Consider the following 27,569-nt stretch of genomic DNA (forward strand, 5'->3'; position numbering starts at 1 on the left):
TCCAGAGCTCCTTGGCTCCCGTCCAGCTATGTGGAACATTTGATTTCATTTACAAAGCAGTTTCACCGAGGGCTTCGTCACTCGGTTATGCCGCAAATGGCACCCAGGTAGATCTAGAGGAGAAGGTCCCCAAGAGAGGTGGCTGGAAAGATTCATGTATTGGAAACGGAACCGTGCATGGGTGTGCCGTCTTGTGGGAATCTGCTTGTGTGAAACGGCTTTCTGCATAGCCTGGTCTATTTCAGCCACATGGCCGCGACTCCTGGTCTCATTTTGTAGCGGAGGGAAGGCAATGATGTGCTTTAGAGTGGTTAAACTATGGGAAGCTTCACACAAATAGCTTCTCATGAGGTACAGCACCCAAGGGGTTTAATTGTTCCAGCAGCAATGAGGCATTCCACTCATGCGCCATTCAGCCAAAGGAAGAGTCTGTGAAATGGGCTGATGGTTGTGGCGTTGCTCATTCCTGAGGTTATTCTTTCCAGTGAACCCAGATACATATTTCAGTTACAGATGCCAAGGAAATAAACATCCTTCTGACTTTTGGAAGAAATCTGAACGCAGCCCTGTATCAGGAAGTTTTTAGTGTGTGATGTTTCACGGGGTTTTTATAATTTGCCGGAAGCCTCCTAGAGTGGCTGGAGCAACCCAGTCAGGTTGGTGACATCATCATCATCATCATCATCATCATCATCATCACAGCCTGCCATTGAAATCTGTGTCTTTCCCCCCTTGCAATCTGAGGTTCGGGAAGAGAATGTGATAGTTTGGATGTGTGGAGGCTATCCCTCTTTGTGAGCAAAGAGAATTTTAGTAGCTGTGTCCAGTAATGTTGGGAACTTGTTCTGCAGCTGTTTTTCACACACTTTTCTATACTATTCTGCAAGTATAGACTCTAACCTAAAAAAAAAAAGAATTAGTTTTATCGCATTGCTTTCTTGTATTCATTTTTTTGGCTTGAGTTTTGCTGTTACTTTATAATCCACACCAATCCTTCAGAATAGGAGGAAATAAAGTTCTAAATAGTCTGACTATGTCACTGGGCAAACTCACTTCTGTTATGTTAGCATTTGCTGATCTTTTGGGCTTGGCAGGCACTCCCGACTTTTTTTTCCTTTCACTCTCAGTTGTTTCCAAAAGGTTGACAAAACAGGAGCCTGTCCCCAAATTAAAATGCCACCAATGGGAAAGAAAAAGGCAGTTAATCCAGCTCCACAGCACCACACACAGACCCTCTGAGTCCCCCTATTTTCCAGGGACATCCCTGATTTAGAGAAGCCGTCCTGGTTTCTGATTCAATCCCAGAACGTCCCACTTTTCCTTAAAGGTAAAGGTAAAGGGACCCCTGACTGTTAGGTCTAGTCGTGGACGACTCTGGGGTTGTGGCGCTCATCTCGCTTTACTGGCCGAGGGAGCCAGCGTTTGTCTGCAGACAGCTTCCGGGTCCTATTTTCATTGGAGGAATGTTGAAGGGTATGGAGTTATTTGACCCCCAAGCTGTCTGAAGTTATTTGACCCCCAAGCTGTCTGAAGGCAATCCTGTACAGCAACGTGTTTGTTTTTAACGTTTAATGTTTTATTATGTTTTTATATATGTTGGAAGCTGCCCAAAGTGGCTGGGGCAACCCAGTAAGATGTGTGGGGTATAAATAGTAAAATTAGCATTATGGAATGGGACGTCCCTATTTTCATTGGAGAAATGGTGGAGGGTATGCACACTCTGAGGTTGGGGTGGTCTCTCTTGGCATCATGACTGACCGGTCCATGCAGTGGGTTTGTGCTGCCCTCTGGAGGCTATGAGGATTATCAGAAGATCATCCGAAAGCAGCCTTTGCCAACCTGGAGCTCTCAGATCTTTTGGGAAACAACAGCCATCGGTTCCATCCAGCCCAGCCACGAACCTGCAGCTGGCCCTGGAGGGGAGCCAGTCTTGGCTGGGGAAGCGAGCTGGTTGTCTTGGCCACTGTTTCCTTCTCTGTTCCACAACCTCATTGCTGTCACTTGATTCACCAGGGATCTTGTGTTGGGAGTGGTTCAACTGGAGACTTCCAAGCGGAGTGGGGCGATCAAACGCCCTTGGTTGAGCCCGTAATGGCAGAAGTAGAACCACAAGAGAGAAAGTAGGTCCTGAGTGACCAAGAAGTGTCCTTTTTCTCCAGCTCCTCCTATCTCCGTCTCCATCTCTCTCAGGCTCCAGAAGAGCTGATCAAACACAAGCACAGTGTGTTTGTGTCAAGTGACAGAGGAGAGCAGTTCTTGGTGGGAAAACCACTGCCCTAACCCACCTGCAGCTTGCACTTCCAGGTACAGATTTTGGACCAAATTTGCTAAGGACGCCTACAATTCAGTCCCACACTGATCGGTTGAAAAATGGAGATTAGAGCATTGTAGCACCTTAAAGGCTAGCAGATTTATGGTGGCGCTGTGGGTTAAACCACTGAGCCCAGGGCTTGCCGATCAGAAGGTTGGCAGTTCGAATCCCCACGACGGGCTGAGCTCCCGTTGCTCGGTCCCAGCTCCTGCCAACCTAGCAGTTTGAAAGCACCTCAAAGTGCAAGTAGATAAATAGGTAGGAAGGTAAACGACGTTTCCGTGTGCTGCTCTGGTTCGCCAGAAGCGGCTTTGTCATGCTGGCTACATGATCTGGAAGCTGTACACCGGCTCTCTTGGCCAATAACGCGAGATGAGCGCCACGACTGGACCTAATGGTCAGGGGTCCCTTTACCTTTACGTTTTAATGGACTACCAACACTTTGCTCGATACATGAAAAGTGTGTGTGTGTGTGAAAGTAAAAGCCCTACTGGACGAGTCCACCATCTTGTTTCTGGCCAGTCAGATCCTTCTATAGATATGCAGAACAGAAAGTCAGGATCCATCCACCATTGGCATCCTGCTCGACTATAGAGGTATAGCTATCACAACCAATAGCATTTATCAGACTGGCTCTCCCACGAATTTGTCAAATTCCACTTTAAAGCCATCTAGGCTAGCAGTTATGAGCACATCTTGTGAGAGGACATTCCATAAGTTAACCAAGCAGTGTGTAACTTTGCAACACATGCAGAAACACACTACAACTTAGCTATGCCAAGAGAAAAAGCTTGCTTAAATATTGACATCCTGGGCATCAGTGAACTAAAGATTGAGGGCACTAGGAGAAGGGGATGACAGAGGATGAGATGGTTGGACAGTGTTCTTGAAGCTACGAACATAAGTTTGACCAAGCTGCGGGAGGCAGTGGAAGACTGGCGTGCTCTGGTCCATGGGGTCACGAAGAGTCAGACACGACTAAACAACTAAACAACAACATTTCTTTGCCTGAACTGAATTTTCTCCGTTTTTCTCTCCCTACTCCATGCATAAATCGATACACCTCCATCAACTGCCTCTTTAAAAATTGAAAAACAAAACTAGGAGGTCCCAAACACACTATGCTTTCCTTTTATGGAAGATGCTTCAGAGCATTGGTTCTCAAACTTTTTCCCCATCTACAGCCCACTTGAAAACTGCTGAAGGTCTCGGCAGACATCTTTTCTGTCTGCTGTAGCAATTCTAATGAACTATGCTACTGCTGGGCGTAATTTTGTTGCTTCTCTTATATCTTACACATTGCATTTTATTCTATTTGTATTACACAGAACTCAAATTGTGATGCAATAAAATGCAATACAGTATAGGAAATAAAAGAAGCAATGAAAATACAGTAACAAAAAACTCACTGAGAATTATAACATGATGAATGTGCCACCTCTGGCCTCCAACACAAAACCAGACACACCACAGACCCCCTGGAATGACGCTCACAGGCCACAGTTTGGGAACCCAGACAAGAGCCTACTGAATATTTTGGGGTCACTTTTCCAAATTTTTATGCCTCTACAGTACCTTTTTGTGCCTGGGTGGCTAGAACTGTGCACTGTATACAGAATGCAATGCAGCCTTCCAAATTCATTTATTAGGGACAGGTTTCTTTCTTATTAAAAAAGAAGAAAAACTAGACAGTGTGGATGAGTCCACCTTGCCTTGCATGTTCCCAATTGACTGCTTCGATCGGTGAAATCGGCACTTTTGCAGGTGCCACAGAATACCTGTTTCACTTTTGTTATAACCCTATTGTTTAGTACAGCAGCATCTGCACTTTGGAACTCCCTGCCTCTTGAGATTAAGCAGGTCCCTTCCCTGCTCTCTTTCCGGTACCTGCTAAAAACATCATTGCTTAGACAAGCCTGCCCAGATACTTCGAAAGTCGAGTTAATTTTAATCTGTTTTAATACTTGAACTTTTGCATGTTTTAAAGTAGGGTTGTGAGTTTTCCCCAATTTTCCGGTTTTATCTTTTTGTAAACCGCTTTGAGGTGTTGTTGGGTGTTTTGTTTTTGTTTTTAACAACCAACCAACCAGCCAACCTATAGCTCTTATGAAACGTGCAAACAAACAAATACAAAGGCTATGAAACGAGAGAGATTTCTGGGATGGTTGCTGTGGTTGCTACGCTTTGTTTTTCTGTGCTTTTATACAGTAAACCGACGTGTGCTATTCAAATGAAGAGCAGTGTATAGAGTTAATAAATCATATTAGTAATAATGATAGTAACCGTTCCTGTATTTTTTACAAATTTCAATAAATGTGTTCAGTGTGTTTTTATACAATTCATAAAAACTAATTGCAATAATAACAATAATAACTGAAAATAAACCCGAGGATAAACGGAAGACAGGCGAGAGAGGGGCCTCCCTCCGCCTTCAGCATCCTTCCATTCCCCTCCCCAAAAGAGGGATGCAGGCCCGTGCGCCTGGTTCCCTTAGCAACGGGGAGGCCCTGCGCCGTATCCAAGGGGCGGGGCCTCCGGTCGCCCCGCCCCCATCCACCCGCCGTCCGCGCACGCGACGCGACGCACTTCCGGCTCCTTAAGGGAACGTGTCCCTGGGCGCCGCCGAGGCAGCCTCCGCCGGGCCGGAAGTGCGGACTGCGTTGGGGACTGGAGACGATGGAGCAGGCCGAGGCGCACAACGGGAGCGGGGCCGGCGACGCCTCCACGGCCGGGGCGGCCGGGGCTCGGGCTCCCGCCACCCCGGAGGGCATGGCGCTGGCCTACGGCAGCCTGGTGGTCATGGCCCTGCTGCCCATCTTCTTCGGGGCGCTGCGCTCCGTCTCCTGCGCGAAGGGGAAGGTGAGGCGGGGCGGGCAGGGGGGCGGCGAGGGCAGGCAGGCCGGCCGGCCGGCAGGACCCCCTCCCTCTCTGAGGTGGGAGGCCGCGGCGCACTCCCGCCATGGTTCGGCGGAACTCCACGAGACATGCGGGTCTTGAGGGGGAGACACAGCTCTCGCTGGGTAGAGCATCTGCCTGGCATGCAAAACGGGGGCCCGGCTCAGTGCACCCAAAACGGTATTTCCAGGTAGGGCTGCGAAGGATCCCCCGCCTGCAGTTCCACCCAGCGGCTGCCAGTCAGTGCAGGCAGTACTGCGCCAGGTGGACCTAATGGCTTGACTCCTTCTTCTTTGGCGATCACTCATAGCCGAGTCAGATTGTCTTTCAGAAACACGGTTTTAACCATCAGTCCATAAGTGACTGTGGAGGCCAGTTCTGGACCCACACGGCCTTCCACAGTGGGGACATTGGTTTCCGGATGGGAGTTGCCATCCTCTTAACACGTTTCTCCCTTGTGTCCTGAGTTCGAGTGTCTTCAAAGCCCATGACACCTTCGGTAAAGGCTTTGGTAAATGGCTTGACTAGCTTCCCATAGAATCATAGGGCTGGAAGGGATCCCAAAGGGCCATCCAGCGCAACCCTCTGCAATGCAGGACTGGCCGCTGAAGAACCCCTGCCAGGTGGACGTCCAGCCTCTGGCGGAAGAGAGGCCACCCCCTTCTGAGAGAGCCTGCTCCGCTGTCAAAGCAGATTCCGTGTTTCTTGTGAAGGAGGTTGGTGCCGTTGGCCGTGGTTAGCCATGGTGGCTAAGTGGAGCCTTTGTGCACAGAGACATGGTGAGAAGGGAGCAGAGGGACATTACATTCGTGGGGTTCTTGTGCTGTTGGACTCCCTGAAGGAGCGTCCCCACCCCTATCGTTCTGCCTGGACACCGAGGTCTAGCACCAAGGGCCTTCTGACGGTTCCCTCAGTGCGAGAAACAAAGTTACAGGGAACCAGGCAGAGGGCCTTCTCTGTAGTGGCATCTGCCCTGTGGAATGCCCTCCCATCAGAGGTCAGAGAGATAAACAACTACCTGACAGTTAGAAAATACCTAAAGGCAGCCCTGTTTAGGGAAGTTTTTAATGACTGATGTTTTAATGTATTTTTAATCTTTTTGTTGGAAGCTGCCCAGATGGGCAGGGTATAAGGGCAGGGTATAAATAAATTATCATCATCATCATCATCATTATTATTATCATCCCTGACATCCCCTCCAGTCTATGGGCTTGCAGCAGGTGTCTTTGCTTCCTCCCAGTGCCTGAATAGCCAGCTATAGTTCTGTGGTTCTGTGTGCCAATGCCTGTGTTAGAAAGCAGGACCATCTTTGCATACATGTAGTGTGGTGATGGCATGTTCTCCCCACATGCCGCAATTAGGTGCCCTGTCTAATGTTTTTTGTTTTTACTTCTGGGCATGTCCAGAGCATAGAATCATAGACTTGTAGAATGGAAAGGGAACCTGAGGGCCATCTAGTCCAACCCCCTGCAATGCAGGAATCTTAGCTAAAGCAGCCTACCTCTCACACACACCCTTCCCTTGCTGCCTCCTGAGTTTTGCATCAGGCCATTGGTCCATCTAGCTCTGCATTTTCTACCCCAGCAGTTCTGTCTCCTTTCCTTGGTATCTCCTGGAGCGGTGTGTGTGAAAAGCATGCACTCCAGCAAGTATTTCTTCCCTTCCAAGTTGAAAGAGGAGTCACTTTGCTACATACAGTAGCATTGGCCTATTTAGCACAGGACTTTTTGTTCCTTTGCTCTTGAGTGTGCACCTTGGGGAGAACTTGGGACGGAAGGAGGAAGGAAGGAGGCCAACTGACGTGTTAGCAGGCAACAGGGCCAAAGTGGAAAGCATGCCCCTCCTCCTTAGATGCTTGAGTGCTTCCTTGGGCAGGCAGTTGTGGCTAGCTGTGTGCTGGGGAGCTGCTTCTGTAGAGAATTCATGTTTTGCATATGCTACATTAGCACCTTTCTATATGGGTAATCTTGGATTCGTGCACTGAGGCTCACAGGAATCAGTTTTAAGACAAAGGAAATACTTCAACTGATACATAATTAACCTCTGTTGTTTTAGTGCTGGAATCTGTGGGGAGGGCGCAGGCATAAATAAAGTCATGGAATCGGTTGGTGGCTCCAGCCCAAGATGGTCAGACATGTTAATTTCTTTAGAGGTGGTATAATTCAGCCTTGCAAACATACTCACAGGTGTTATGAGCCTGGAAACAAAAGGGGAACCTGCTCTCTTCCAACTTCCTTCAGTTTCCCTTTCTGAATTTTGGAAGGGATGCCAGCTGTCCACAGACTATTTCAGGTCTGACACAACAACAACAACAACAGGTTTCCCCAGCACTCTGATGAGCAGGTGGATTGAGCCACCATGTCGTATTAAAAAGTGCCAAAATAATTGCAGGCTGGTACCTCAACTGGCCATGTAGTGCTGCATCGAAAGATATTTGTCACAAAAATGTCTTCAGAACAAGAAGCTGTAAAACAATAAAAAATGTGTTTGTGTGAGTGTATCAGAGCAAATTTCCATATGACGGATTCCAGTAGGGAAACTAATTTGCCTCTGAGTGTGCCTGGCAACCCCATTGCTCAAGTTTCCTGGGGGCTGTAAAAGCAGATGTGGTCAAGTGAATGCAATATCTGCCCTACATTGCAATTGTTCTGCTTCCAGCGGGAAATAGGGAAGAGCACATTGGTCACTGTCCAGGCTGATGGGCTATCTTGTAACACTAGAACTCGTGGACCTTCAGTGAAGCTAAATCTTGGAAGATTCAGGACAGGTACAGGAAAGTCCTCCTTCATGCAATGCATAGTTAAACTATGGAACTGGCTCCCACAGGAGGCAATGATGGCTACCAATTTAGATGGCTTTTTAAAAGGATTGGACAAATTCTTGGCGGAGGAGAGGGCTATCAAAGGCTACCAACCGCGATGGCAATGCTGTGGTTCTGAACATCAGTTGCTACAAACCACAGGAGAGGTGAGGGCCCTTGTGCTTGAATCCTGCATGCTAGTTTCCCAAAGGCATCTAAGGGAATAATAGGATGCTGGACTAGATGGGCCATTGGCCTGTTCCAGCAGGCTCTTCTTCTATTCTTAATATCTTTGCTTCTAGAGTTCTGAATAAGGTATCCTTCCCGCCCTAAGGGGCTAACATTTGACCAACTTTTCCTCTAGAATGCTTCGGATATGCCAGAGACCATTACCAGCCGAGATGCTGCCCGCTTTCCTATCGTTGCCAGCTGCACCCTCTTAGGCCTCTATCTCTTCTTCAAAGTAAGTAAAACCACTGAGGATCTTATTGCAGTCTTCTGCCGGCTGACAGCTAACCCAATAACTCTCCCTTTTGTGGGTGTAGAGGAAGCAGAATCGCTCCTGGGGAGGGGGAAAGTGGCAGAAACCTTCCTGTCCCAAGTATTCGCAATAGTGTGGTGTCTCCATCGGGCCTCTAGGAGCTGTGGGGTGCTGAGCATTTTGCAGGTGGTCTTTCATTTCCTGCATCTGCCAGCTCGAGGTTTCCAGCTTTCGAAAAGGCTGGGTATGCCTCTCCCATAAGAGGAGGGTCTGCTTGTACAAACTGTGTAATATACTGGGGGGACAATTGTAGCTTTAAGCTATTTTATCCAGCCTTTCTATTCAGGATTTCATAAAACTCTGTACTTGGTAAAGTGGATGAAACACAAAATCACAGAATTAAAAGCAGTGTAATGGAACGATAAAAGCAGCACCATTGAAATGTCAACTGAGACAACAGGATAATGTTTTTAAAAAACTGAAATATCTAAAAGTGGCAGACCAGACAAAATTAATAAGATGAAGCAGCTTTATTTAGCCGAAGTAAATAAAAAATCCACCCATTGTCTAAAGGCAAAGATGGCGCCTGGTGCATCCCTGCTTGACGGTATGTGTGTGTTTGTGTTCCATATTCCAGGCTCCACAACAACCAAGATGGCTCCGTTGCTCAGGCATAGGCAAACTCGGCCCTCTGGATGTTTTTGAGACTACACTTCCCATCATCCCTGACCACCGGTCCTGTTAGCTAGGGATGATGGGAGTTGTAGTCCCAAAACATCTGGAGGGCCGAGTTTGCATATCCCTGCCCATGGTGATCAGCTTCACCACCCACAGGATGGGACAGAGAGCAGGGCCTCCAGTACTAGTCAGAAAGGCTAGTGAGTGGAGCTGATCTGATCTGCTGCATTGCCTGTTTCCCTTCCCCCACGCACAGTGGTGGATCATCTGCTTTGCACGCAGCGGGTACCGTCCAAGCTCCACTCTGAAAAGTTTAGGTGAAGTGGGAAGATAGATCCATTTAGCTCCCGTAAAAGTCCAGAGTGGATTGCAGCATGAAATGAGTTTTGCAATGTGCTCCAGGCCTGGGGAGACTGCCCCAGTGCTGTTCTCCTGACTGGCATCCAGTAAACCTCGGAGCAAGGCAAAGCCTAGCATGGTTCCCCATGCCAGTCCAGATTGCCTCCTCTGATGTGGTTGCATGCAGAGTGGGTGCTGATCTTCTTGTTTGGGACATTGGAAACCTCTGGGTGTGGAAGGTGTGCAGAGACTGACATGCTTCCATTCCCACCAGAAGTCATGATTCTGGCTTGGATTCTGGTTGGTGCTGAATTCTTCCCCATCCCCAATCTCTGGAGTAGGAAGGCTGAGCACCTCTGCTAGGGATCCTGGAGATGCCAGGGGTGAGATGGAGCTGTAGAAGGCACCTTCATGCGACCACTTGCCTAAGCCATTTCAAGTGCAAATGGGTGGTGGAATATATAATTTCATTTCACTCTAACTGCATTCCGCTGAATCACCGGAATTTCTATCAGGTATACAATTGGATTACAGGAAGAAGAAGAAGAGTTTGGATTTGATATCCCGCTTTATCACTACCCGAAGGAGTCTCAAAGCGGCTAACATTCTCCTTTCCCTTCCTCCCCCACAACAAATACTCTGTGAGGTGGGTGGGGCTGAGAGACTTCAGAGAAGTGTGACTAGCCCAAGGTCACCCAGCAGCTGCATGTGGAGGAGCAGAGATGCGAACCCGGTTCCCCAGGTTACAAGTCTACCGTTCTTAACCACTACACCACACTGGCTCTCCACATACAGTGGATAAAATAAATTGAAATTTATCCTAAAGTCATAAAATGCCTACCGAAATAGAAAGGTCTTTGTCATAGGCGAGATGGATTGGCCTAGGAGATTGTTAACATCCTGGATTCCTGCTGCTTTTCTGCCAGATGAAGCCAGCCTTGGGAACCTGGCCATCACAGCCTGTACCGGCAGGAAAGGAAATGGAATAATTCTAACTGGCAATCGGTGTTTCCAGGGTGACTGTTTGTTCACCACACAGCATTTGTATCTTAGAGATGCGCAGATAAGCTGTGTTGGAGGTCAGGAGAATGGAGGCCTTTGTGAGGAACAACCGCAAAAGTGATGAAGGTGACCAAAGAACAGTTGCTTCCTGGTTCTGAGCTTAGAAAGCTTTCATTGTAATTATCACAGAGTTTTTCCAGTCAAGAACTTCTTCCCCACCAGCACAGAATTAACCTTTAGAGGCAGCGCTGTTAGAAAATTCATGAAAAAGAATACACACACTTCCCCTAGGGGAGAAGAAAATCCTCTGATCTGGGCTATGATACTGAGCAGAGATGATGCACCCCCATATTTATGTCAGACCCCCTGGTCTAGAAATAAACGATAAATTGCAAGAACTCTGGCCAAAAGAAGATGGATTTCAAAAAATCTTCACAAGGTTTTATTGATGTGATGCGGAGTTTAAATGGGAATCAATCCCAATGTTGAAGGCAAATAAAGATAAATTCCAGTAAAGATCAGGACAAGGCCCTGTTTCGACTATTCTTCGTCAGCTGGAATATTGAGAAAGTTAAAATAAATCTTAGAATAATTTTCCTTGTAATGAAAATTCATTCAACTCTCTAAACATAAAGACCCCCTGGTCTGGCATAAGACAGCCTTCTCTAACCTGGTGCCTTCCAGATGTTTCTGACTACAACTCCCATCAGCCCCAGTCGGCGCATACTGATGGGAGTTGTAGTCAGAAACATCTGGAGAGAGCTGCTCAAACCTGTCAGAAATTAAAAGGAAGCAAAATCATGGCCTTCTGGCTTAGATGTGAAAGTTTAAAAGCAGTAATTACACTTCCGGGATGTTCTTCCTCTGTTTTGACACGTTGCATAGTTAGAAAGCAGGTTGTTCAACCTAACTGGTTTTTCTTGTCTTCTAGATATTCTCTCAAGAATACATCAACCTGTTGCTCTCTATGTATTTCTTTGTCCTGGGGATCCTTGCCCTTTCCCACACCATCAGGTAAAAGAAGGAGAACGGCAGATGGCTTGAATACTGTGTGTGTGTTGCAATTCCATTTAAAAGAAAAAGAAATTGGAACCCTCCTGGTTGCAGCAAAACAGCCTAAACTTAGCTGGCATTTTTCTTTAAAGCAAAATCAAAGGGCCTGTGCTGGGGATGCTTCATCTAGTAGAGTTATTCCTCATTACAGGGTTATTCCTTCTCTCCACACCCCTCAATAAGTTTCCCTTCATTTCTCGCTCCAGAACAAACGAAGCCAGAGATCTCTTCAGAAATTGCTTTTGGGACATTGGAGCATTCCCAGTGGACACTATTAGCAAATATTATTCCAGAGTTGTCTGCTTCCAAAACTGTTCCATCCCTCAGCTATATAATTATTTTCCGCTGTTTGAACCAACTAACATTTCAGGATGAGGAGGAGAAGGGATGAGATCAGAGGTTTGTTAGCACAGCTAGAGCTTGGCAGCATGGCTCTGACCCTGCAGCTCAGGGTTTTTCACACTGAGGGCTGCATTTCCTCCCAAAGGCCACGTGCCAAAGGCCTCCCAAAGGCCACATGGTGGGTGGGACCAAAAGCAAATGTGGGTGGAACAATTCATGCAGAAGCCTAGTTTCTACTGCCACTCTGTCCTCCATCCCGGCTGGCATGGGGCATTGAGTTGTGTTGTTGTTTTTTATATTGCCAACTCGGGCATGATCAGAGTTGAAGGGTGCATTCCAGGCAAGGAAAAGCCACGCAAGCAAAACTAGGAAGTGCTTTTCAAGTGTCTCCTGGGAGTGCCCTTTTCAGGGTGTTCTCCTTCCCTCTGACATGGGAGACGGGAACGTAACACACCTGGCCAATGAACTTCAGCAGTCTGCAGTGCCATTCACTGGGTGAAGAGGCAAATCCAAATGTTTCCTTGGCAAAGGGATCTGCTTAAATCCGTGGCTTTGTATCTTTGTTGAAACGGTCACTGTTCTACAAATGCTCCACACCCAATAAGCAGGATAACACTGGCATCTATAATGGCATCCCTGCCAAATTGTGCCTTCTTGAAAAAGGAGTTCATACCTGCTCTTTGAACACAACTTTTAATGAGGAGCTGCTGGTGGTCGATTCCAGGGTCTCCGCATCTCAGTACAAAAACAAACAAACACCTTAGCTGCCTTTGGGGGCAATAAGGCTCCATCCATACCTGCCCTGCCCCCCGCCTTCCCACCAGGCCCCATCAGGATTCAAATGAAAGATGCACAGTGCAGCTGATAAATCGGCTGTTTCTTACCAAATTCAAAATGAAGCTCTCTGGGTCAGCTTAATATTGAGCCTCCCTTTTTAGCTGTTTCTTTGCGTGGGACTGGTGATGATGCTGGGAACTCTTCATACAGGTAGCAGCTCTTTAACATGACCTCCTCCCGTATTATTTGGTTGTCATGAATAAGGACATCCCTGAGGGGGTCATTGGGCCTGTCCTTAAAGGCAATGGCGGGGGGGGGGGTTAGGCTTAGTCCAGCCTTGCGAATAACTTCACACAGGTTACTAGCCCACTTCGTTCAAGTATAAAACAGGTCCCTAAAGGGAAAACATGAGTTTGACCAAACTGCGGGAGGCAGTGGAAGACAGGATTGGCATGCTCTGGTCCATGGGGTCATGAAGAGTCGGACACGACTAAACGTCTAAACAACAACAAAAAGGGAAAAAGGAAACCATGGTTTGCAAGACTTCCTTGCCTGGAGCCAATTTTTGTGTGTGCCTCTTTACAAGCTTGGCTCAATTTCTGCTACATGTTTGTGCATTAGGCACTTTAAAGCAACACTCATTGAAGACTTTTGAGCTGAACTTGAGGCCGGCAGGAATGCTTAGTGGGTGACACCCCACTGCCCTCCTCTCTCCATGGTTCTTTAGGAGTCACCTTGTCCCTTCTCTGCTCTTGATTTCAGCCCCGTGATGAACAAAATCTTCCCGGTCAATTTCCCCAACAAGCAGTACCAGCTTCTCTTCACTCAGGGCTCTGGGGAAAGTAAAGAAGGTAAGTCCCTCTCTGCCAGCCAGCTTGAACTCCCTCCTGAAACACATTCTGTGCAAATCCTACAGTTCCCCTGGCTTGCCTGTTGCTTCCTGATTTTCCCCAACCTGAAGGCCATCAGTAGCCTTGCCTGCAGTTTTCTGCTTTGGCTAGCGGGGTCTCCCTGGAGTTTCTAATTCTTTTAATATGGCCAATATGCTGGGCAAGTGTCCTGGGTGCCCTTGCCTTCCAGTCGTCACCCGCTGTTGCTGTTTCTACGCCCACACAGGCAGCATACACCTGTGGAATGATGTGCTTTAAATAATAAAAAATTAAAACAAAGATAAAACAACTACATACAGTCATATCTAAAACCTCTCTTAAGTGGGTCTTTCTGCTTGCAGAGCATATGGCCCACCCCCCAACCCATAGCTCAGTGGCAGCGTGCATTATTTGCAAGATCCACCATTTCCATTCACTGGATTTTGGAGAGTGGGGCTGGGTAAGATCTCTCTCTCTCTCCCTCTCTCTCTGTCTCTCTGTCTCTCTGTCTCTCTGTCTCTCTCTGCCTGCAAACCTTCAACAGTCTAGGTGGGTCAGCGGTCTGTCTTAAGTCAGCTTCGTGAGCTCATAATATAGGTGTGAAAACAAGTGTCGGTTCTCTTAGCTCTTTGCCAGGGCGCTGCCTATCCCTTACTCTTGCTTTGTATTAAAAGAGGCTGATAGAGGTGAAAACGACGTGGTGGCTTTTGTTGCAGAGATTGTCAACTACGAGTTCGACACCAAGGACCTCGTGTGCCTGGCCATGAGCAGCGTCGTTGGAGTCTGGTACCTGTTGAGAAAGGTACGCCGAGCACCTGGCAAAGCCTGGGCACCACTTTTCTGTTTGCCTAAAATTCTAGGTGTGCGGGGGGGGGGAGGCAAGGGGGGGTGAGCTATGCTGGTGCTGTTCTTATTGTAATTATGTTTTTAATAGATTTGAGAGAGGGAGGGGAGAGGGAGAGAAGAGATTAACCCTAGCAGTGTTTAATTGCTTTTAATGATGGTTCCCTCCCCCTGTTTTTACCTTTTTTATTTTTATCTGTAAGCCGCCTTGAGTGCCTGGCAGGGGATAAGGCAGGGTATAATAATAATAATAATAATAATAATAATAATAATAATAATAATAATAATAATAATAAATATGCTGTGGGCTGATCTTCCCTGCCCTTCTCCCAGCACTGGATTGCCAACAACCTCTTTGGCCTGGCCTTCTCTCTCAACGGGGTGGAGCTGCTGCATTTGAACAACGTCAGCACCGGCTGCATCCTCCTCGGGGGGCTCTTCGTCTACGATGTCTTCTGGGTAAGCAAGTGCTGGTTTCTCAGGGTTTCTCTAAATACTTTATTTCCACTTATTGCATTTATATCCCACTTTCCCTCCAAGGAGCTTAAGGTGTGGTGTTCATCGTTTTCCTCCTCCCCGTTTTATCTTCAAAACAACCCTTTGAGGTAGGGTAGGCTGGGAGGCAGTGACTGGGCCCCAGGGTCACCCACTGCGCTTATTGGAACCCTGGTCCCTGTCAAACCATTACACCACACTGGCTCCTCCTTGGGGATCTGTGGCAGAGTGAGTGCATGCCACCGTGTGGCTTCTCGCATTCTTGTGTTACCAGCTCTCTCTCTCTCATTTATTTATTTATTTATTACGTTCATATTCAGGCTTTTCCTCCAAGGAGCTCAAGGTGGCACTCATGGTTCTCCCCCTCCTTTAATCCCTACAACCACCTTGTGAGTTAGGCTAGGTCGAGAGGCAGTGGCTGCTCTGGGGTCGCACCCAGTGAGGTTCATGGCCAAGTGGGGATTCGAACCCTGGTCTCTGCCAAGCCCTCGTTGGACGCTCTGTGATGTTGCTGTGCACCAGAAAATACTACGTACAGCAATATCAAAATACGTTTTGAAAAATGTTAAAATCAGGAAAGCACAATCATTAAAGTAACCGGTTGCTCAAGAAAACACTGAACAATTGCCTAGGCCTTTCAGCATGGAAAAGTCTTCAAGAGATGCCTGGAAGTTAATGGAGAGGATTCCTTATGAATCTTCTGGGAGAGTGTCCCACAGCGCTGGATGCCCCACTCCTGGTTGCAGGCAGTTATTCTCCTAAGGAAGGCCTGGTCTCCGTCGGGTGGGTGCCGTGGGGTGAATGCTTAAGCCGCAGTCATCATCCTTCACACCGTTCTTCTCTCCTCTCTAGGTCTTTGGCACCAACGTTATGGTGACGGTCGCAAAGTCCTTTGAGGCGCCCATAAAATGTGAGTACCTGGGTTTTTTAAAAAACCTTTGGCGGCAGGAGCAGTGGGCATGAGCGGTGGCTAACTGAGCCACGCTGCAGCTTGAGCAACAGAGAAAGCCTTTCTTGTAGAGCAGGGTATGTGAAACCTCCATCCTGTGGGGCTAATTCTAGCCAACAGAGGTCCTGAATTGGCCTGTGATGCCCCTTCCCTCAAAAGCACTCCTTCCTGCCCCAACCCTGACCTCAGGTGTGAGAGGCAGGTATAGGCTCGCTGCCATGTTCACTTTGGTGTCAGGTGACTGCTGGGCAGCCCCGCCCACCTGTCAAAAGTTTGGTGGTGGGATCTGGTCCACCCCTTCCACTGAGCAATATTAGCCCAGCGAGGAAAGAGAGAGTTCATTCCTTGGCCTGTCGTCTAGGGCCACTGCCTGTTTTGGGTGTTCACGATCCCATCCTAGCCAACCTTAGGAATAATAATAATAATAATAATAAATAATAATAATAAATTTTATTTATACCCTGCCCTCCCTGGCCAGGACCAGGCTCAGGGCGGCTAACATCAAAGTAAGGTAAAGGTAAAGGGACCCCTGACCATTAGGTCCAGTCGTGACAGACTCTGGGGTTGCGCGCTCATCTTGCATTATTGGCCGAAGGGAGCCAGCGTATAGCTTCCAGGTCATGTGGCCAGCATGACAAAGCCGCTTCTGGCGAACCAGAGCAGCACACAGAAACGCCGTTTGCCTTCCCGCTGTAGCGGTTCCTATTTATCTACTTGCATTTTGACGTGCTTTCGAACTGCTAGGTTGGCAGGAGCTAGGACCAAGCAACGGGAGCTCACCCCGTCACAGGGATTCGAACCGCCGACCTTCTGATCAGCAAGCCCTAGACTCAGTGGTTTAACCACAGCGCCACCTGGGTCCCTAACATCAAAGAATAGATACATTAAAAACATAAATCAACCAATCAATTAAAATACAGCTTAAAATCAAATTTGAAGCAGAATAAAATCAAACAGCAACCCACGGATTATAACTATAGGGGATGGGAGCATTGAGTGCTCACCAGGCCCAACTGTTTGTGCTGGTCTTATATGAGCTGGTGGAAAGGGTTAGGGAGGCCACTTGCATCCTGGGTGTTATAACAAAAAAAGAGGGGGGGGGTCAGACTGGGCCCCGACCAAAGGCCCCTTGGAACAGCTCCGTCTTGCAGGCTCTGCAGAAAGATGTCAAAAATCTTGCAGGGCCCTGGTCTCTTGCGACAGAGTGTTCCACCTGGCCCTGGTCGAGGCCAGTCTAACCTTCTTGAGGCCCGGGACCTCCAAGGTGTTATAGTTTGTGGACCTTAAGGTCCTTCGTGGGGCATTACCGGTCCCGTAAGTACGAAAGTCCTAGGCCGTATAGGGCTTGAAAGGTTAAAACCAGCACCTTAAACCTGACCCTGTACTCTACCAGGAGCCAGTGCAGCTGGTATAGCACTGGATGGATATGATCCTGCGGCGAGAGCCCTGTAAGGAGCCTCGCCGTGGCATTCTGCACCTGCTGAAGTTTCTGGGTCAGTTCCAAGGGCAGCCCTGTGTAGAGCGAATTACAATAATCGAGCCTGGAGGTGACCGTCGCATGGATCACTGTGGCAATATACTGCGCAAGGGTGGCTGTTGAGAGAGGTGAGGCAGCGGCATTTTTAGCCAGTCCTGCACCAACTCGGCTGTATCTTTCCAGGCCAAAGTGGTGGATTTGACCTTCCGAGATTGGATGCAACATGCTTTGAGCACCCCTCTCTCCCTATTGCCAGCTTGGACTGACTGGTATTTTCCATACTTGGGGTGCGTCTGTTTATGGGAGATTAGAAGCAGCAGAGCCACAGCAGAGGTAGCCCCAGGAGAGCAGAGCATTGGTCCTATTCCCCTTCCTCTCTCTTAGCATTTGTGAAAAGTGCAAGATCCATCTGATGAAGCTTTGTTGTGAGGAGGTTTGGGCAGAAAAGGTGCCTGTTTGGATCTCCTGTCAGTCTGTGGTTTGCCTCACTTTTCCTCAACATGAAATGGTTTTAATAGTAATGTGTTGTGTGTGCTTTGTTTCGAAGCTGCCTCCTGCACCGGGAGAGGCACCGGTGTGTGTTTAAAGCAAACCTGCCGTAGCCTTTGGATGACAAACTTGGACTCTCTCTCCTGCCATGGGCTGAACCCCGCTTCTCCCCTCTTTCCTTTCTCCCAGTGGTTTTCCCCCAAGATCTTCTAGAGAGAGGCTTGGAAGCTGACAACTTTGCCATGCTGGGCCTGGGGGACATTGTCATCCCAGGTAAGGTGATCGGGGAGTGTGTGACTATGCAACGGTTCTGTGCAATGGGACGGCCCCTCTGGCTCTCGCCTGCTGCTCTCGGTTGTATGCTGGAAAGAAGGAGTCAGCTTCTGCACCCCTGGAGCGAGGGGAGGCAGCTTAGCAGAGAAATGGAGTGGAACTAGAAAGTCATCTTATCATCATTCCACATTCCATAGAGCAAGGGCAGGGGGAGGAGGCAGACCATAGGCCAGTTCCCTGGAGGTGGGAGGGAATAACCCACCTGCCAATCACCTGGCCCTATTTTGACATCAGAAGATTGGCAGGTGAGTTATCCTGTCGAAAGTTTCCATTCCAGCCTCTGCTAAAACATAGCCCTTTCCCCCAGTTGCCGGAAACTACAAGAGGGGAGGGTGCACTTGGCGCTTGTACTCTGCTTGAGGGTTTCCCTGCAGGCATCTGGCTGGCTGCAGTGTGGGATAGGATGTTGCACTAGATGAGCCATGGGCCTGATCCAGCAGAGCTCTCCTGTTCCTTTTCCCTTTCCTAAGAGCTGTATGACCTGTTGGTCTATCCCTGCCAGAGGTCCCAGTGAGTCGCCTCGATACTGCTTTCACCCACAAGGGGGTGCTGCGGCCTCACAGATCATATTAGGAGCAGGGAGCCTTGAGAAGGGCAGTGTGGCTAAGTGGGTGGGTGCCTGGCACAGCCTCCTCTCTGTAGCCCTAACCACAACTCTTCTGCTCTCTTCTCTTCACTCAACCCAAACCAGGAATCTTCATTGCTTTGCTGCTGCGCTTTGACATCAGGTAAGTCCACCCCCTGCCCCTCGGTGAATGTGGAAAAGAGCACCACTGGTCTTGGAAAACATGTCTGCTCTTGGAAAACATGCCAGTTGGGAGCAAGAGCAGCTGTTGCTGGAGGGTGGGGTAGGGAACAAGGGCCCTGCAGGTTTTCGCTGGTCATTCCTTTGTGGCCTGATGGCATCTTTCTGTGCCTGCTTCTTTGAGACACTGTTCATGGGGTTGGGTGGCCTGTTAGGGAATCTTCTCCTGCCCCTGGATCACCGTAACGCCCACTTCTGCTTCCTTCCCTGACTCAGCCTCAAGAAGAACACGCACACATACTTCTACACCAGTTTCGTGGCTTATATTTTTGGGCTGGGCATCACCATCTTCATCATGCACATCTTCAAACACGCCCAGGTGAGCCGCCTTTACCTGCGTCCAAAGGCCACCTGCCTGCAACGGCCGGTTGCCTCTTCTGGGAAAGCAGGAAGTTCTTTGAATTGGAGGTGGAAAAGGGGAGGGGGCAGATGAGAAATGGGGAGTTTGGCACTGTTCCAGCAGCCCACCAGCATCATGATAGCTAGATGTCCTGCTTGGACACACAGCTGCTCCCTTGTAAAAGGTGCAGAGCTCACGGTTTCTAAGCAAACTTCCCCACACAGCAGCGAAGGCTTGCCTCTGGGCATCTCACCAGTGACCCAGCTGGCCAGAAAAGGAGAGGACTGTCCCAACCTAAGGGTGCATGGAAGGTGACCCTCTTCTGGGTTTCATTGCCTGAGGGGGGAAGGCAGATGGTGATCTCCCTTCAGCCAAGAACCCTCTGCCAGACAGGCCGATAATGACGGAGGTTGAATCAAATCTTGGTTCCCTCAAGGAGCACTGCATTGGAAAGTTCCCTGGTGCTAGCTGAGATCTGCTTCACAGAAACACAGAATTTCATCTTTGGAAGGGACCCCCAGGGTCCTCTAGTCCAACCCCCTTCAATGCAGGAATCTCAGCCAAAGCATCCAGGACAGATGGCCATCCAACCTCTGCTTAAAGACCTTCAGCAAAGGAGAGCCCACCACCTTTTGAGGTAGTCCGTTCCCTTGTCAAACGGCTCCCACCAACTGAAAATAATGTTTGGTCGGAAGCTTCACCCAGATCCGTTTCACAAATAAGGCGAGTATTTTGAGAAGAGCAGCTTGCCTGGCCCCAGAGGCCAGTGCTCGCCCATGGCCTGTTGCACCTGCGTGAGGCCTGAGCTCTAGCTTCCTGGTGCCTCCAGGTGAGGCTGGACTCCCACCAACCCCAACCAGGACTGGTGGGAATTGCTGCCCCAAGTATCTGGAGGAAGGGTTGCTTTAGGCCCAGCTCAGGGGTCTGCCTCTGACACTTAAACCGCTCGGTGCCTTTGGCTTGGCAGCTCCGACCCCCCCCCCCCCCTGCAGGCCCACTGCAATCCCTGTGGTCAGTTTGTAACTCTGCCCTTGACCTTCCAACTTTGTTAGACTTGTGAGTGTGAAATGGTGAACGGACTTTCGGTGTGGCAAGCCTCACCCTCCACACTAACGCTGTGCCCCTGTAGTTCCACTCTGTGCCCTAATTTGCCCCAGCCCGTGTCTGCCTCCCAAACCCCGTTTCCAGCCCCGTCTCTCCCTCCTAACACTCCCCCCCTTGATTTCCCCCTCTCAGCCTGCCCTGCTCTACCTGGTCCCGGCCTGCATCGGCTTCCCTCTCCTGGTGGCTCTGGTGAAGGGAGAAGTGGCAGAGATGTTCAGGTAAGAGGTGCTTTGCGGCCACACGGCAGCCGTCGAGGGCGAGATCCAGCTGGTTTGGGGGACTCTGCAGGAAATGGGGCACAGCTGAGTCAGCTCCTATTTCCTTCCGACAGTCTTCAGAGTGTGAAGTAGGCCTCTGAAAGGAGGTGCAGGTGAGGATGTGTCCAGCCAGCCTCTTCTCCCCTGTGAGTGTTTGGGTCGAGCCAGAAAGCTGAATGCCACCACTGCCACGCTGGAGGCGCTCTGTCCTCATCCCATCAGCTGGTTATTGCCTTTCCCATCTGTGAATCGGCCTTTGCCAGCCTGTGCCCTCCGGGTGTTTTGGACTGCATTTCCCATCAGCCCCAGCCAGCATGATCATTAAGAACACGAGAAGCACCTGCTGGGTCATGGCCAGTGGCCCGTCTAGTCCAGCATCCTCTTCTTGCAGTGGCCAAGCAGATGCCCCAAAGGGAAATCGTGGGGGTGGGGGTGGACCAAAACATCTGCTGCAGCATAAGCATTCCCATTCTCCTGTGCTCAGTAAAAGCATTTTGAGAGTGGCACAGATGCCAGGAGTGGCCAAGGCACCTGCGGTTTGGGATTCTTCTGGGCAGGATTGGGGGGGGCGTCGGCGTCTTGTGGCTCTGCCTGCCTCTCCTGCTCCTTGTTCCCCAGCTCAACAGGGTGGGAGGACCCCAAAGGGCAGGAAGCTGCAGCCTCGAGCTAATAGTGGGGCAGGAGAGCTGAAAATAATACCAATCTATTTCACATCTGGCAACCAATGCACCCTTTTGGTTTTAGATAGCTCATGACGAGTCTAAAAAGCCCAGGACACAAATTTTCATGGCCCTCTAGCAGCTATGGTGGCTCATTTGCCATAAGTAATGTATTTAGCATTAAATCTGGAAGTGTTTACTCGATTCTGACCAAACTAACCCTCCTGGTGTGTATTTTGCTCATCTGCAGTGAAGCCGTTGTGCGGACCCTGGTTGTGGGGTACCCAAACTTGTCGCTGATGGCCTGAGTGTTGGGGAGGTTACAAAAGAGGGCCTTGTTAGATCCAGCCATGTTGAACTGTAGAGGAGTGCCTCTGAACATGTGCAGAAAATCCTTCCCCTTAAACCTCTGCTAGCTTTCAAACATGCTGGGTTAGGCGTTGGACGACAAGCCAAGACACTTTCTTTGAGTCAGTTCTTGCTTCTACTTGGGCTGGAGCCACCTGGAATCATAGTCCCTCTGTGATGGGCAGCCAGCCTCCCACAAATAAATACACATTCATCCCCAAATCCCTGGGTCTCCCGTGATTTAGGGGTGTCCCCCCCAAACAACTACTGGGGGGTGAACAAGTGGGTCAGGCTCCTCATTTCCGCATCAGGTTTGCAAAGGGGTCCGAGTGCCTCCGCGGGGTCCCTGCGTGGCTGGCAGCGAAATCTGCGGATGTGGAAAAGCAGTTGTGTGGTTCTGTGCCAGTCCTTGAGTGCCTCTCCCCACCCCACCTCCTTGGAAGTGCTGTGGGATTTGGAGGGGGGTGGGGAGGAAGAGGAACTGGTGATGAGAGTGACGAGAGGAAGGGCCCCCCACCCCAGGAATCCCGGCAGGTGTTGTGCGGCCTCCCTCGGCTCCCTTCCAGGTGGCTTTGATGAGCAGCCGGTTCCTGGGGGTGCTGACAGGTCTGACGCGGCACGGCAGCTGGCCTCGCACCTCTCGGGGGGCACCCTGACCTTCACCCCGGGCAAGCTTTGCGGAGGGTACCTGCCCCCTTCAGTCCCCCGGGGGCCTTTTCTTCTGATCAAGCCATTCCTGAAGGATTTCTGGTGTGCCGTTGTTGGATTTTTTGCCTGCGTCGCTTTGAATGAAAGGCTGGGGCAAGGAGGGAGGGTGTCAGTGGCAGGAATTTGGGGTCCTTCCTGATATCTTGCCCTGCAGGCCCTCGATGAACTGATGGTGGTTATACCTGGGAGATCACCCACTAAGCCATTTATTTACTTTGCTTCATAGAACCTATACAGTATTGATTGTTAAAACACCCACACCGTCAAAGCGGTTTACAAAAAAGAAAGTCATCAAGAAGAAAAATTAGCAACAATAAGTTGATCAAAGAGTTAAAACAACAATAGGCTGAAAACAGATTAAAACTTGCATCAAGTGTCTGAACAATTTAGCTCTGGCTGCTGGTCCCTGCCAGCTCCATGTGTCTGAGGCCCAAGGGACTCTTCAGGGCTGGCCTTTGCCTTTCGCCATCGGACAGGAAAACCCAAGCCAAAGTGTTTCTCAGAAGCACAGGGCACATTTGTACATAGCTTGGGGGGCTTGAATTGCTTTCAACCCCCTTTCCAGTGATTTTTGAGCTTCCTTGAAGAGAGAAGTTTGGACAGGAATGGAACTGTATCTGAGAAACAGGTCCCTGTGGGCACAAAGATCCGGGCAGCATCTCGTTGAAGGTTCAGAATGCCTTTGCTTTGTGGCTCAGAGTAAGGCTGCCATGTCCCACCTTTGGTCCTGGGCTCCTTGCCCTCGCCACTCTTACCTTTTCTCAGCTGGGCAGCAGTGGAGCAGTGCCTGCTACAAGGTTTTGAGGGCCCTCAGGCAAGACACCCTCCCCGCAACCCGGCCTTCTTCCCTGCATCTTCACCAGTTGAGCCTGGTGCTCCTCCTCCTCCTCTTCCTCCTCCTCATCTCTCCCACCACCTGGTTTGCTTCCTTGACAGGGAGCTCTTGAGCCAAGCAGGTTACTGGCATCTCCTCCTTCCTTCCTTCCGTTCCTCCCTGTATTTGGGACAGAGGGGTTGCAGCAGTAGAGGCAGACGGTGCTCATCCACCTGGCAAGGTAGCCCATCTAGGAGAAGGAAAACTCTGGTCCTCAACCTCTGCTGCATTGTGGGGCATCTAAAAGCAAACCCTACACAAATCTGGAGTGGAGTCCCTAAGATGGCTGGATGGCGCCTTGTCTGCCGCCTTCTGGCAACTCCTGCAGCCAAGCTGGGGCCAAATGTCTCGTTCTGCTTTCCTTTGGGCCATATTAGCGAGGCTGAGAGGGGGGGGGCTTGTCATCTGGGCAGCCCAGGACTTCCATCCGCACTGCCCTGGCTTGCACCCTGGGGATTTGCCAACAAAATGATTTGACTTCACCCTTGGAGGTGCACTCCATTGTCTGTCAGGACAGATGGATAGCAACAACGGTGGGGGGCTAGGGCTGGGGGTGTTCTGTTGGGTGGTTCTCCATCTCTCGCCTGGCCATGCTGGCCCTGGCAGTAGAGCCAGGTGAGGAGGGGGGAAGCTGCGTCTCTGTGCCATCTCGCTCTTTGCAGCCGCTCTCCCTGCCGCCTTCCTAAGCCTTTCCCTTTCTCTCTCTCTCCTCCTCTCCCGCCTCTGCCTTGTCTGTGTCTCTCTTCCTGCAGCTACGAATCCTCTGCCGAAATCTTGCCCCATACCCCAAGGCTCACCCATTTCCCTAGCGTCTCCGGGTCTCCATCCAGCCTCGCTGACTCCATGCAGCAGACACTGTCCTGCTCCCACAGACGCCGGCAGCAAAACCCCAGCGCCATGTAGCTCTCTCAGGCCTGCCTGTGTAGCCAGGTAGGGGGAGATCCAAGATTTAGACCCCAGCATTGTCCGGAGGGGGGGGGTGGCGGGGGGGGCAGAGGAGGAAGGGAGGGTCTTGGTCCTTTGAGTTGGCAGCTTCTGCAAATGCATGCCCAGAAGGGATCCATAGGCCCTTCCCCCCTCCCACGCACCAAGAAGTGCACCCCATAATGTGCTGGTTGCACCTAGGTCTTTTGTCTCCAGCCTGGTGCTCTCCAGGGGGGCTGGACTACAGTTCCCAGTCAGCACAGGCATACGGTGCTAGGGCTTATGGGGGCATGGCTGAGCTGGCAGGGGCTGATGGGAATTGTAGTCCAAAACAGCTGGCTGGTCCACGGCTGGGGAAGAAGCATCACGGGTTAATGCCTTGCAGACAGGGCTGCAGAAAATCCTTCTGGGAATGCGGCAGAGCTTTTGCTAGTCAATATTATTTGGTGTTTTTTTTAAAGTTATATATATGGAAAGCAGAAACATTAAAATGGACTGGAGTTATTATGTCAGTGGATCTGCTCTGAGTAGGACTAGCATTGGCTACGGCCCCGAGCCCCAGATTTTTGCCCATAAAAACAGCACGAGGACCCAGCAGTGAAATGGGGAGTCACTGAGGCTGTTTCTGCCAGGAGGTGGCATGGAAATACAGCTAGCCGAGGGCCAGATCGGGAGTGGGAAGCTGGGGCAGGAGACGCCTCGGAGGGAAGGGCCTTAGCTGCGGGGCAGAGCACCTGCTTTTCATGCAGAGTGTTGTAGGTTCAATCCCAGGGGCATCTTGCAGGAGGGCTGCCTGGAACCCTGGAGAGCTGCTGCTGCTGGTCAGAGTTGGCATTCAGGAGCGTGAAGGACTAGTGGTTCCTATGGCTTGGCCAGTGGGCCAGATTCTTCTCTCCCTTAGCTCCCACAAGCCAAATTTGGTAGATGGGGGACTGGACACTTGTAAACCTGTAGGGGGGTGCCCTCCCTCCCTCCAGTGGCCTGGGAAAAGGTTGTGCTTAGGCTTCCAGTCATAGAATCCTAGAGCTTATGGGGTATCCCCAGGGGTCATCTAGTCCAACCCCCTGCAATCCTCGAGACGGAAGATGGTGGAAGCAAAGCCACTTCCATGCATCTCGTCTCGGGTCTTCCTGCAACTGACTTTTTGCTCCGGCAGTTCTTCCTAGAGGTTGCTGCTGCGGCAGCTTGCGTGCCTTCCACAGTAAGCTGCCCCGGACACAACCCAGCAGGGAGTTTCTGCAGCCTTGCACCCTTGCCCAGCCTTGTTGGCTCCGGCGTGGCTTGCACGGGAAAATGGCGCCCTCAGCCGTTGGCACAGCCTGCTGTGGAGCTGGCACAGGGCTGCACCCACCGTGACTTCCCCTTGTCCCACTTGGTGCAGCAGAATGAACACATCCACCCAGACGCTGTTGATACATTGAGGGGATTCCTTGGGTGTGCTTCTTTCCCTCTTGCTAGGAGCCCTCCCCACTCTTGTCCCCTGTTTCCTGTCCCCCACCCCCATAAAACAGAGCCAGGGAAGCCGGAAGAATTAGTTCTCTGCTTCAGGTGCCCCATCCATCCCCGGCTGCCGTTGTTTGAGTATCAATGAAAAGGTAAACCACCGTGAGGTGTGCAAATATTAAACGTATAAACAACCTTCACATATACAAGGAGATTCAAAAATGTATACAAAATCTCATGCTCGAAGTCTTGAAAGTCCGTTCCTGTGAAACGGGGAAGAAGCTGGCCGCCCGTCGGATGAGATAAGAACGTATGGGAAGAGATAAGAACGCATGATCATCATAGCACTTTGTTATCGGACTTGATTGTTGCACTTTATACTGGACTTTCAAGACTTCGAGCATGAGATTTTTGTATACATTTTTGAATCTTCTTGTATATGTGAAGGTTGTTTATACATTTAATATTTGCACCTTACGGTGGTTTACCTTTTCATTGTTTCGCCAACATCACCGTGTTGTCTGTTTGTTGCTGCAACTCTGTGTTGTTTGAGTATCTGCTTTGTTCATGGGCCTGACTTGCGAAACCTTGCCGGGGCAGTGCAACATTACATATGTTGTAAATACATTCTGTTCGTTCGTATTTTTGGCCACGTGTTGCTCTGTTCTTGGTTTCACTTCAGTGTTTGCAACACAGGGGTTTGGTTTGTTTCTTACAGTTTTGTTCATGGGCCTGACTTGCGAAATCTTGCCTTGGCTTAGAGGCCACGTTTCAACTGCAGGGAAGGGTGCAGAGTTGCGACCTCTCAAAGGGGGGGGGGAATAGGAGGGCAGGGGTGTCCCTTCTCTGCATGAAAAATATGATGTCACTGGGGAACTCTAATCCATCACCTCCCCCCGCCCCCCCAGAAAAAAGGTCTGAATTCTGGAACAGTTCAAGCTTCTTAAGCTCCTTTTGCCTTTTCTTGCAAGGCATGGGGAGGGGACAAAGGTATTGAATAATGGAGTTTTAGAATTGGAAGGGACCCCTGAAGGTCATCTAGTGCAGCCCACCTGCAATGCAGGAATTATAGTTAAGTAGGTAGACCCAGTGTAGTTCCTCTCCTAGCACCCAGCTGCACTTCTCTGCAGAACCTGCACACATAGCTTCTATACCTCTCCTCCGAGCCTTAAGGGCTAGAAACTTGGCTAATAGTTTTGGTTTCAGAAAATGAAGGGGCGTTTTTGACTTTTGTGCTTGGGAACTTCTGCCCCTTGCCCCAACTCTGCGTGCAGTTTTTGTCTCCCAGGGCAGAGCCGAGCTCCCAGCTAAATCTTGTGCCTCTTGCCGAGAAGGCAACTGCCCGCCCTGTGGTGAGCCCGACTTCACCCTCTCCCTCCCTCTTTCTCGTCTCTTCCCAGCTACGAGGAGAACTCTGGCCCCAAGGAGGTGCCCCCGGGGGATGCCAAAGAAGAGAAGAAGGAGAAATGACCTTGGGACACTCAGCCGGGCTGGGCTCCGTCTGCTGGCCGCCCGCCCTCCCCGTCTCCCCATCGCAAGTGAATTTCGTTTTTTAAAAGGCAACTGGATCGTGTAACAGCCATGTGTGTTTGTACGTGTGCATCTGTCTGAAGACTGGCAAGGCAGGGAGTGGGTGGAAAGCAGGAGGAGGGGGCCGTATATTGACCTCCCTCCCTCCCTCCCTCCCTGCCTGCCTGCCTGCCTCCTTGCCTGCCTGCAGCTCCTCCTGTTCCCCAGGGGAGGAAGAGGACAGGGCAGGTGGGGGCAAGAAGGCAGCTTCACCCCTTCCGCCAACTGCCTTTGGACGCCCACTCCCCTGACCTCTGTTCATTGTCTTGGTGGGAAGAAGAAAACGGGGAGGGTGGGGTGGGAGGGGAGAGAAAGGGAGACTGAGCTGATTTTTAAATTTTGTATTGTGGATTTGCTTCTTCTCATATTAAAAGGAAACAAAACAAAAAAAAATTATTGAAGGAC

The 27,569-nt window shown here is 50.1% G+C and overlaps 1 protein-coding gene across 4 annotated transcripts; it reads left to right on the forward strand.

The window, feature by feature from the left end:
• The first annotated feature begins 4,963 nt into the window (after positions 1-4,963).
• On the forward strand, positions 4,964-27,569 carry HM13 (histocompatibility minor 13). 4 transcript variants are annotated; one of them, XM_060277385.2, is made up of 13 exons: positions 4,964-5,170; positions 8,371-8,469; positions 11,438-11,520; positions 13,441-13,529; positions 14,222-14,349; positions 14,724-14,849; positions 15,738-15,795; positions 17,990-18,073; positions 18,825-18,861; positions 19,155-19,257; positions 20,515-20,600; positions 23,981-24,158; positions 26,996-27,569. In XM_060277385.2, exons 1-12 carry the CDS (start codon positions 4,988-4,990, stop codon positions 24,129-24,131), a joined length of 1,227 nt encoding a protein of 408 aa, XP_060133368.2. In that variant the 5' UTR covers positions 4,964-4,987; the 3' UTR covers positions 24,132-24,158; positions 26,996-27,569. The 4 variants fall into 4 exon arrangements, with proteins under 4 accessions (XP_060133368.2, XP_060133369.2, XP_034979089.3 ...); XM_060277386.2 differs by having other exon boundaries at positions 14,264-14,349; XM_035123198.3 differs by lacking the exon at positions 23,981-24,158.

This window comes from Zootoca vivipara, chromosome 7, assembly GCF_965207765.1.
Source record: "Zootoca vivipara chromosome 7, rZooViv2.hap1.1, whole genome shotgun sequence".
In the NCBI taxonomy this organism is placed as follows: domain Eukaryota; kingdom Metazoa; phylum Chordata; class Lepidosauria; order Squamata; family Lacertidae; genus Zootoca; species Zootoca vivipara.

Excerpts from the sequence above, each read along its gene's own strand:
- HM13 (XM_060277385.2), top strand. The coding sequence starts at position 4,988 with ATGGAGCAGGCCGAGGCGCACAACGGGAGCGGGGCCGGCGACGCCTCC. Across the intron at positions 13,530-14,221 it reads CTCTGGGGAAAGTAAAGAAG|AGGCTGATAGAGGTGAAAAC; the intron begins GTAAGTCCCTCT and ends TTGTATTAAAAG. Across the intron at positions 14,350-14,723 it reads TCTGGTACCTGTTGAGAAAG|CACTGGATTGCCAACAACCT; the intron begins GTACGCCGAGCA and ends CCCTTCTCCCAG.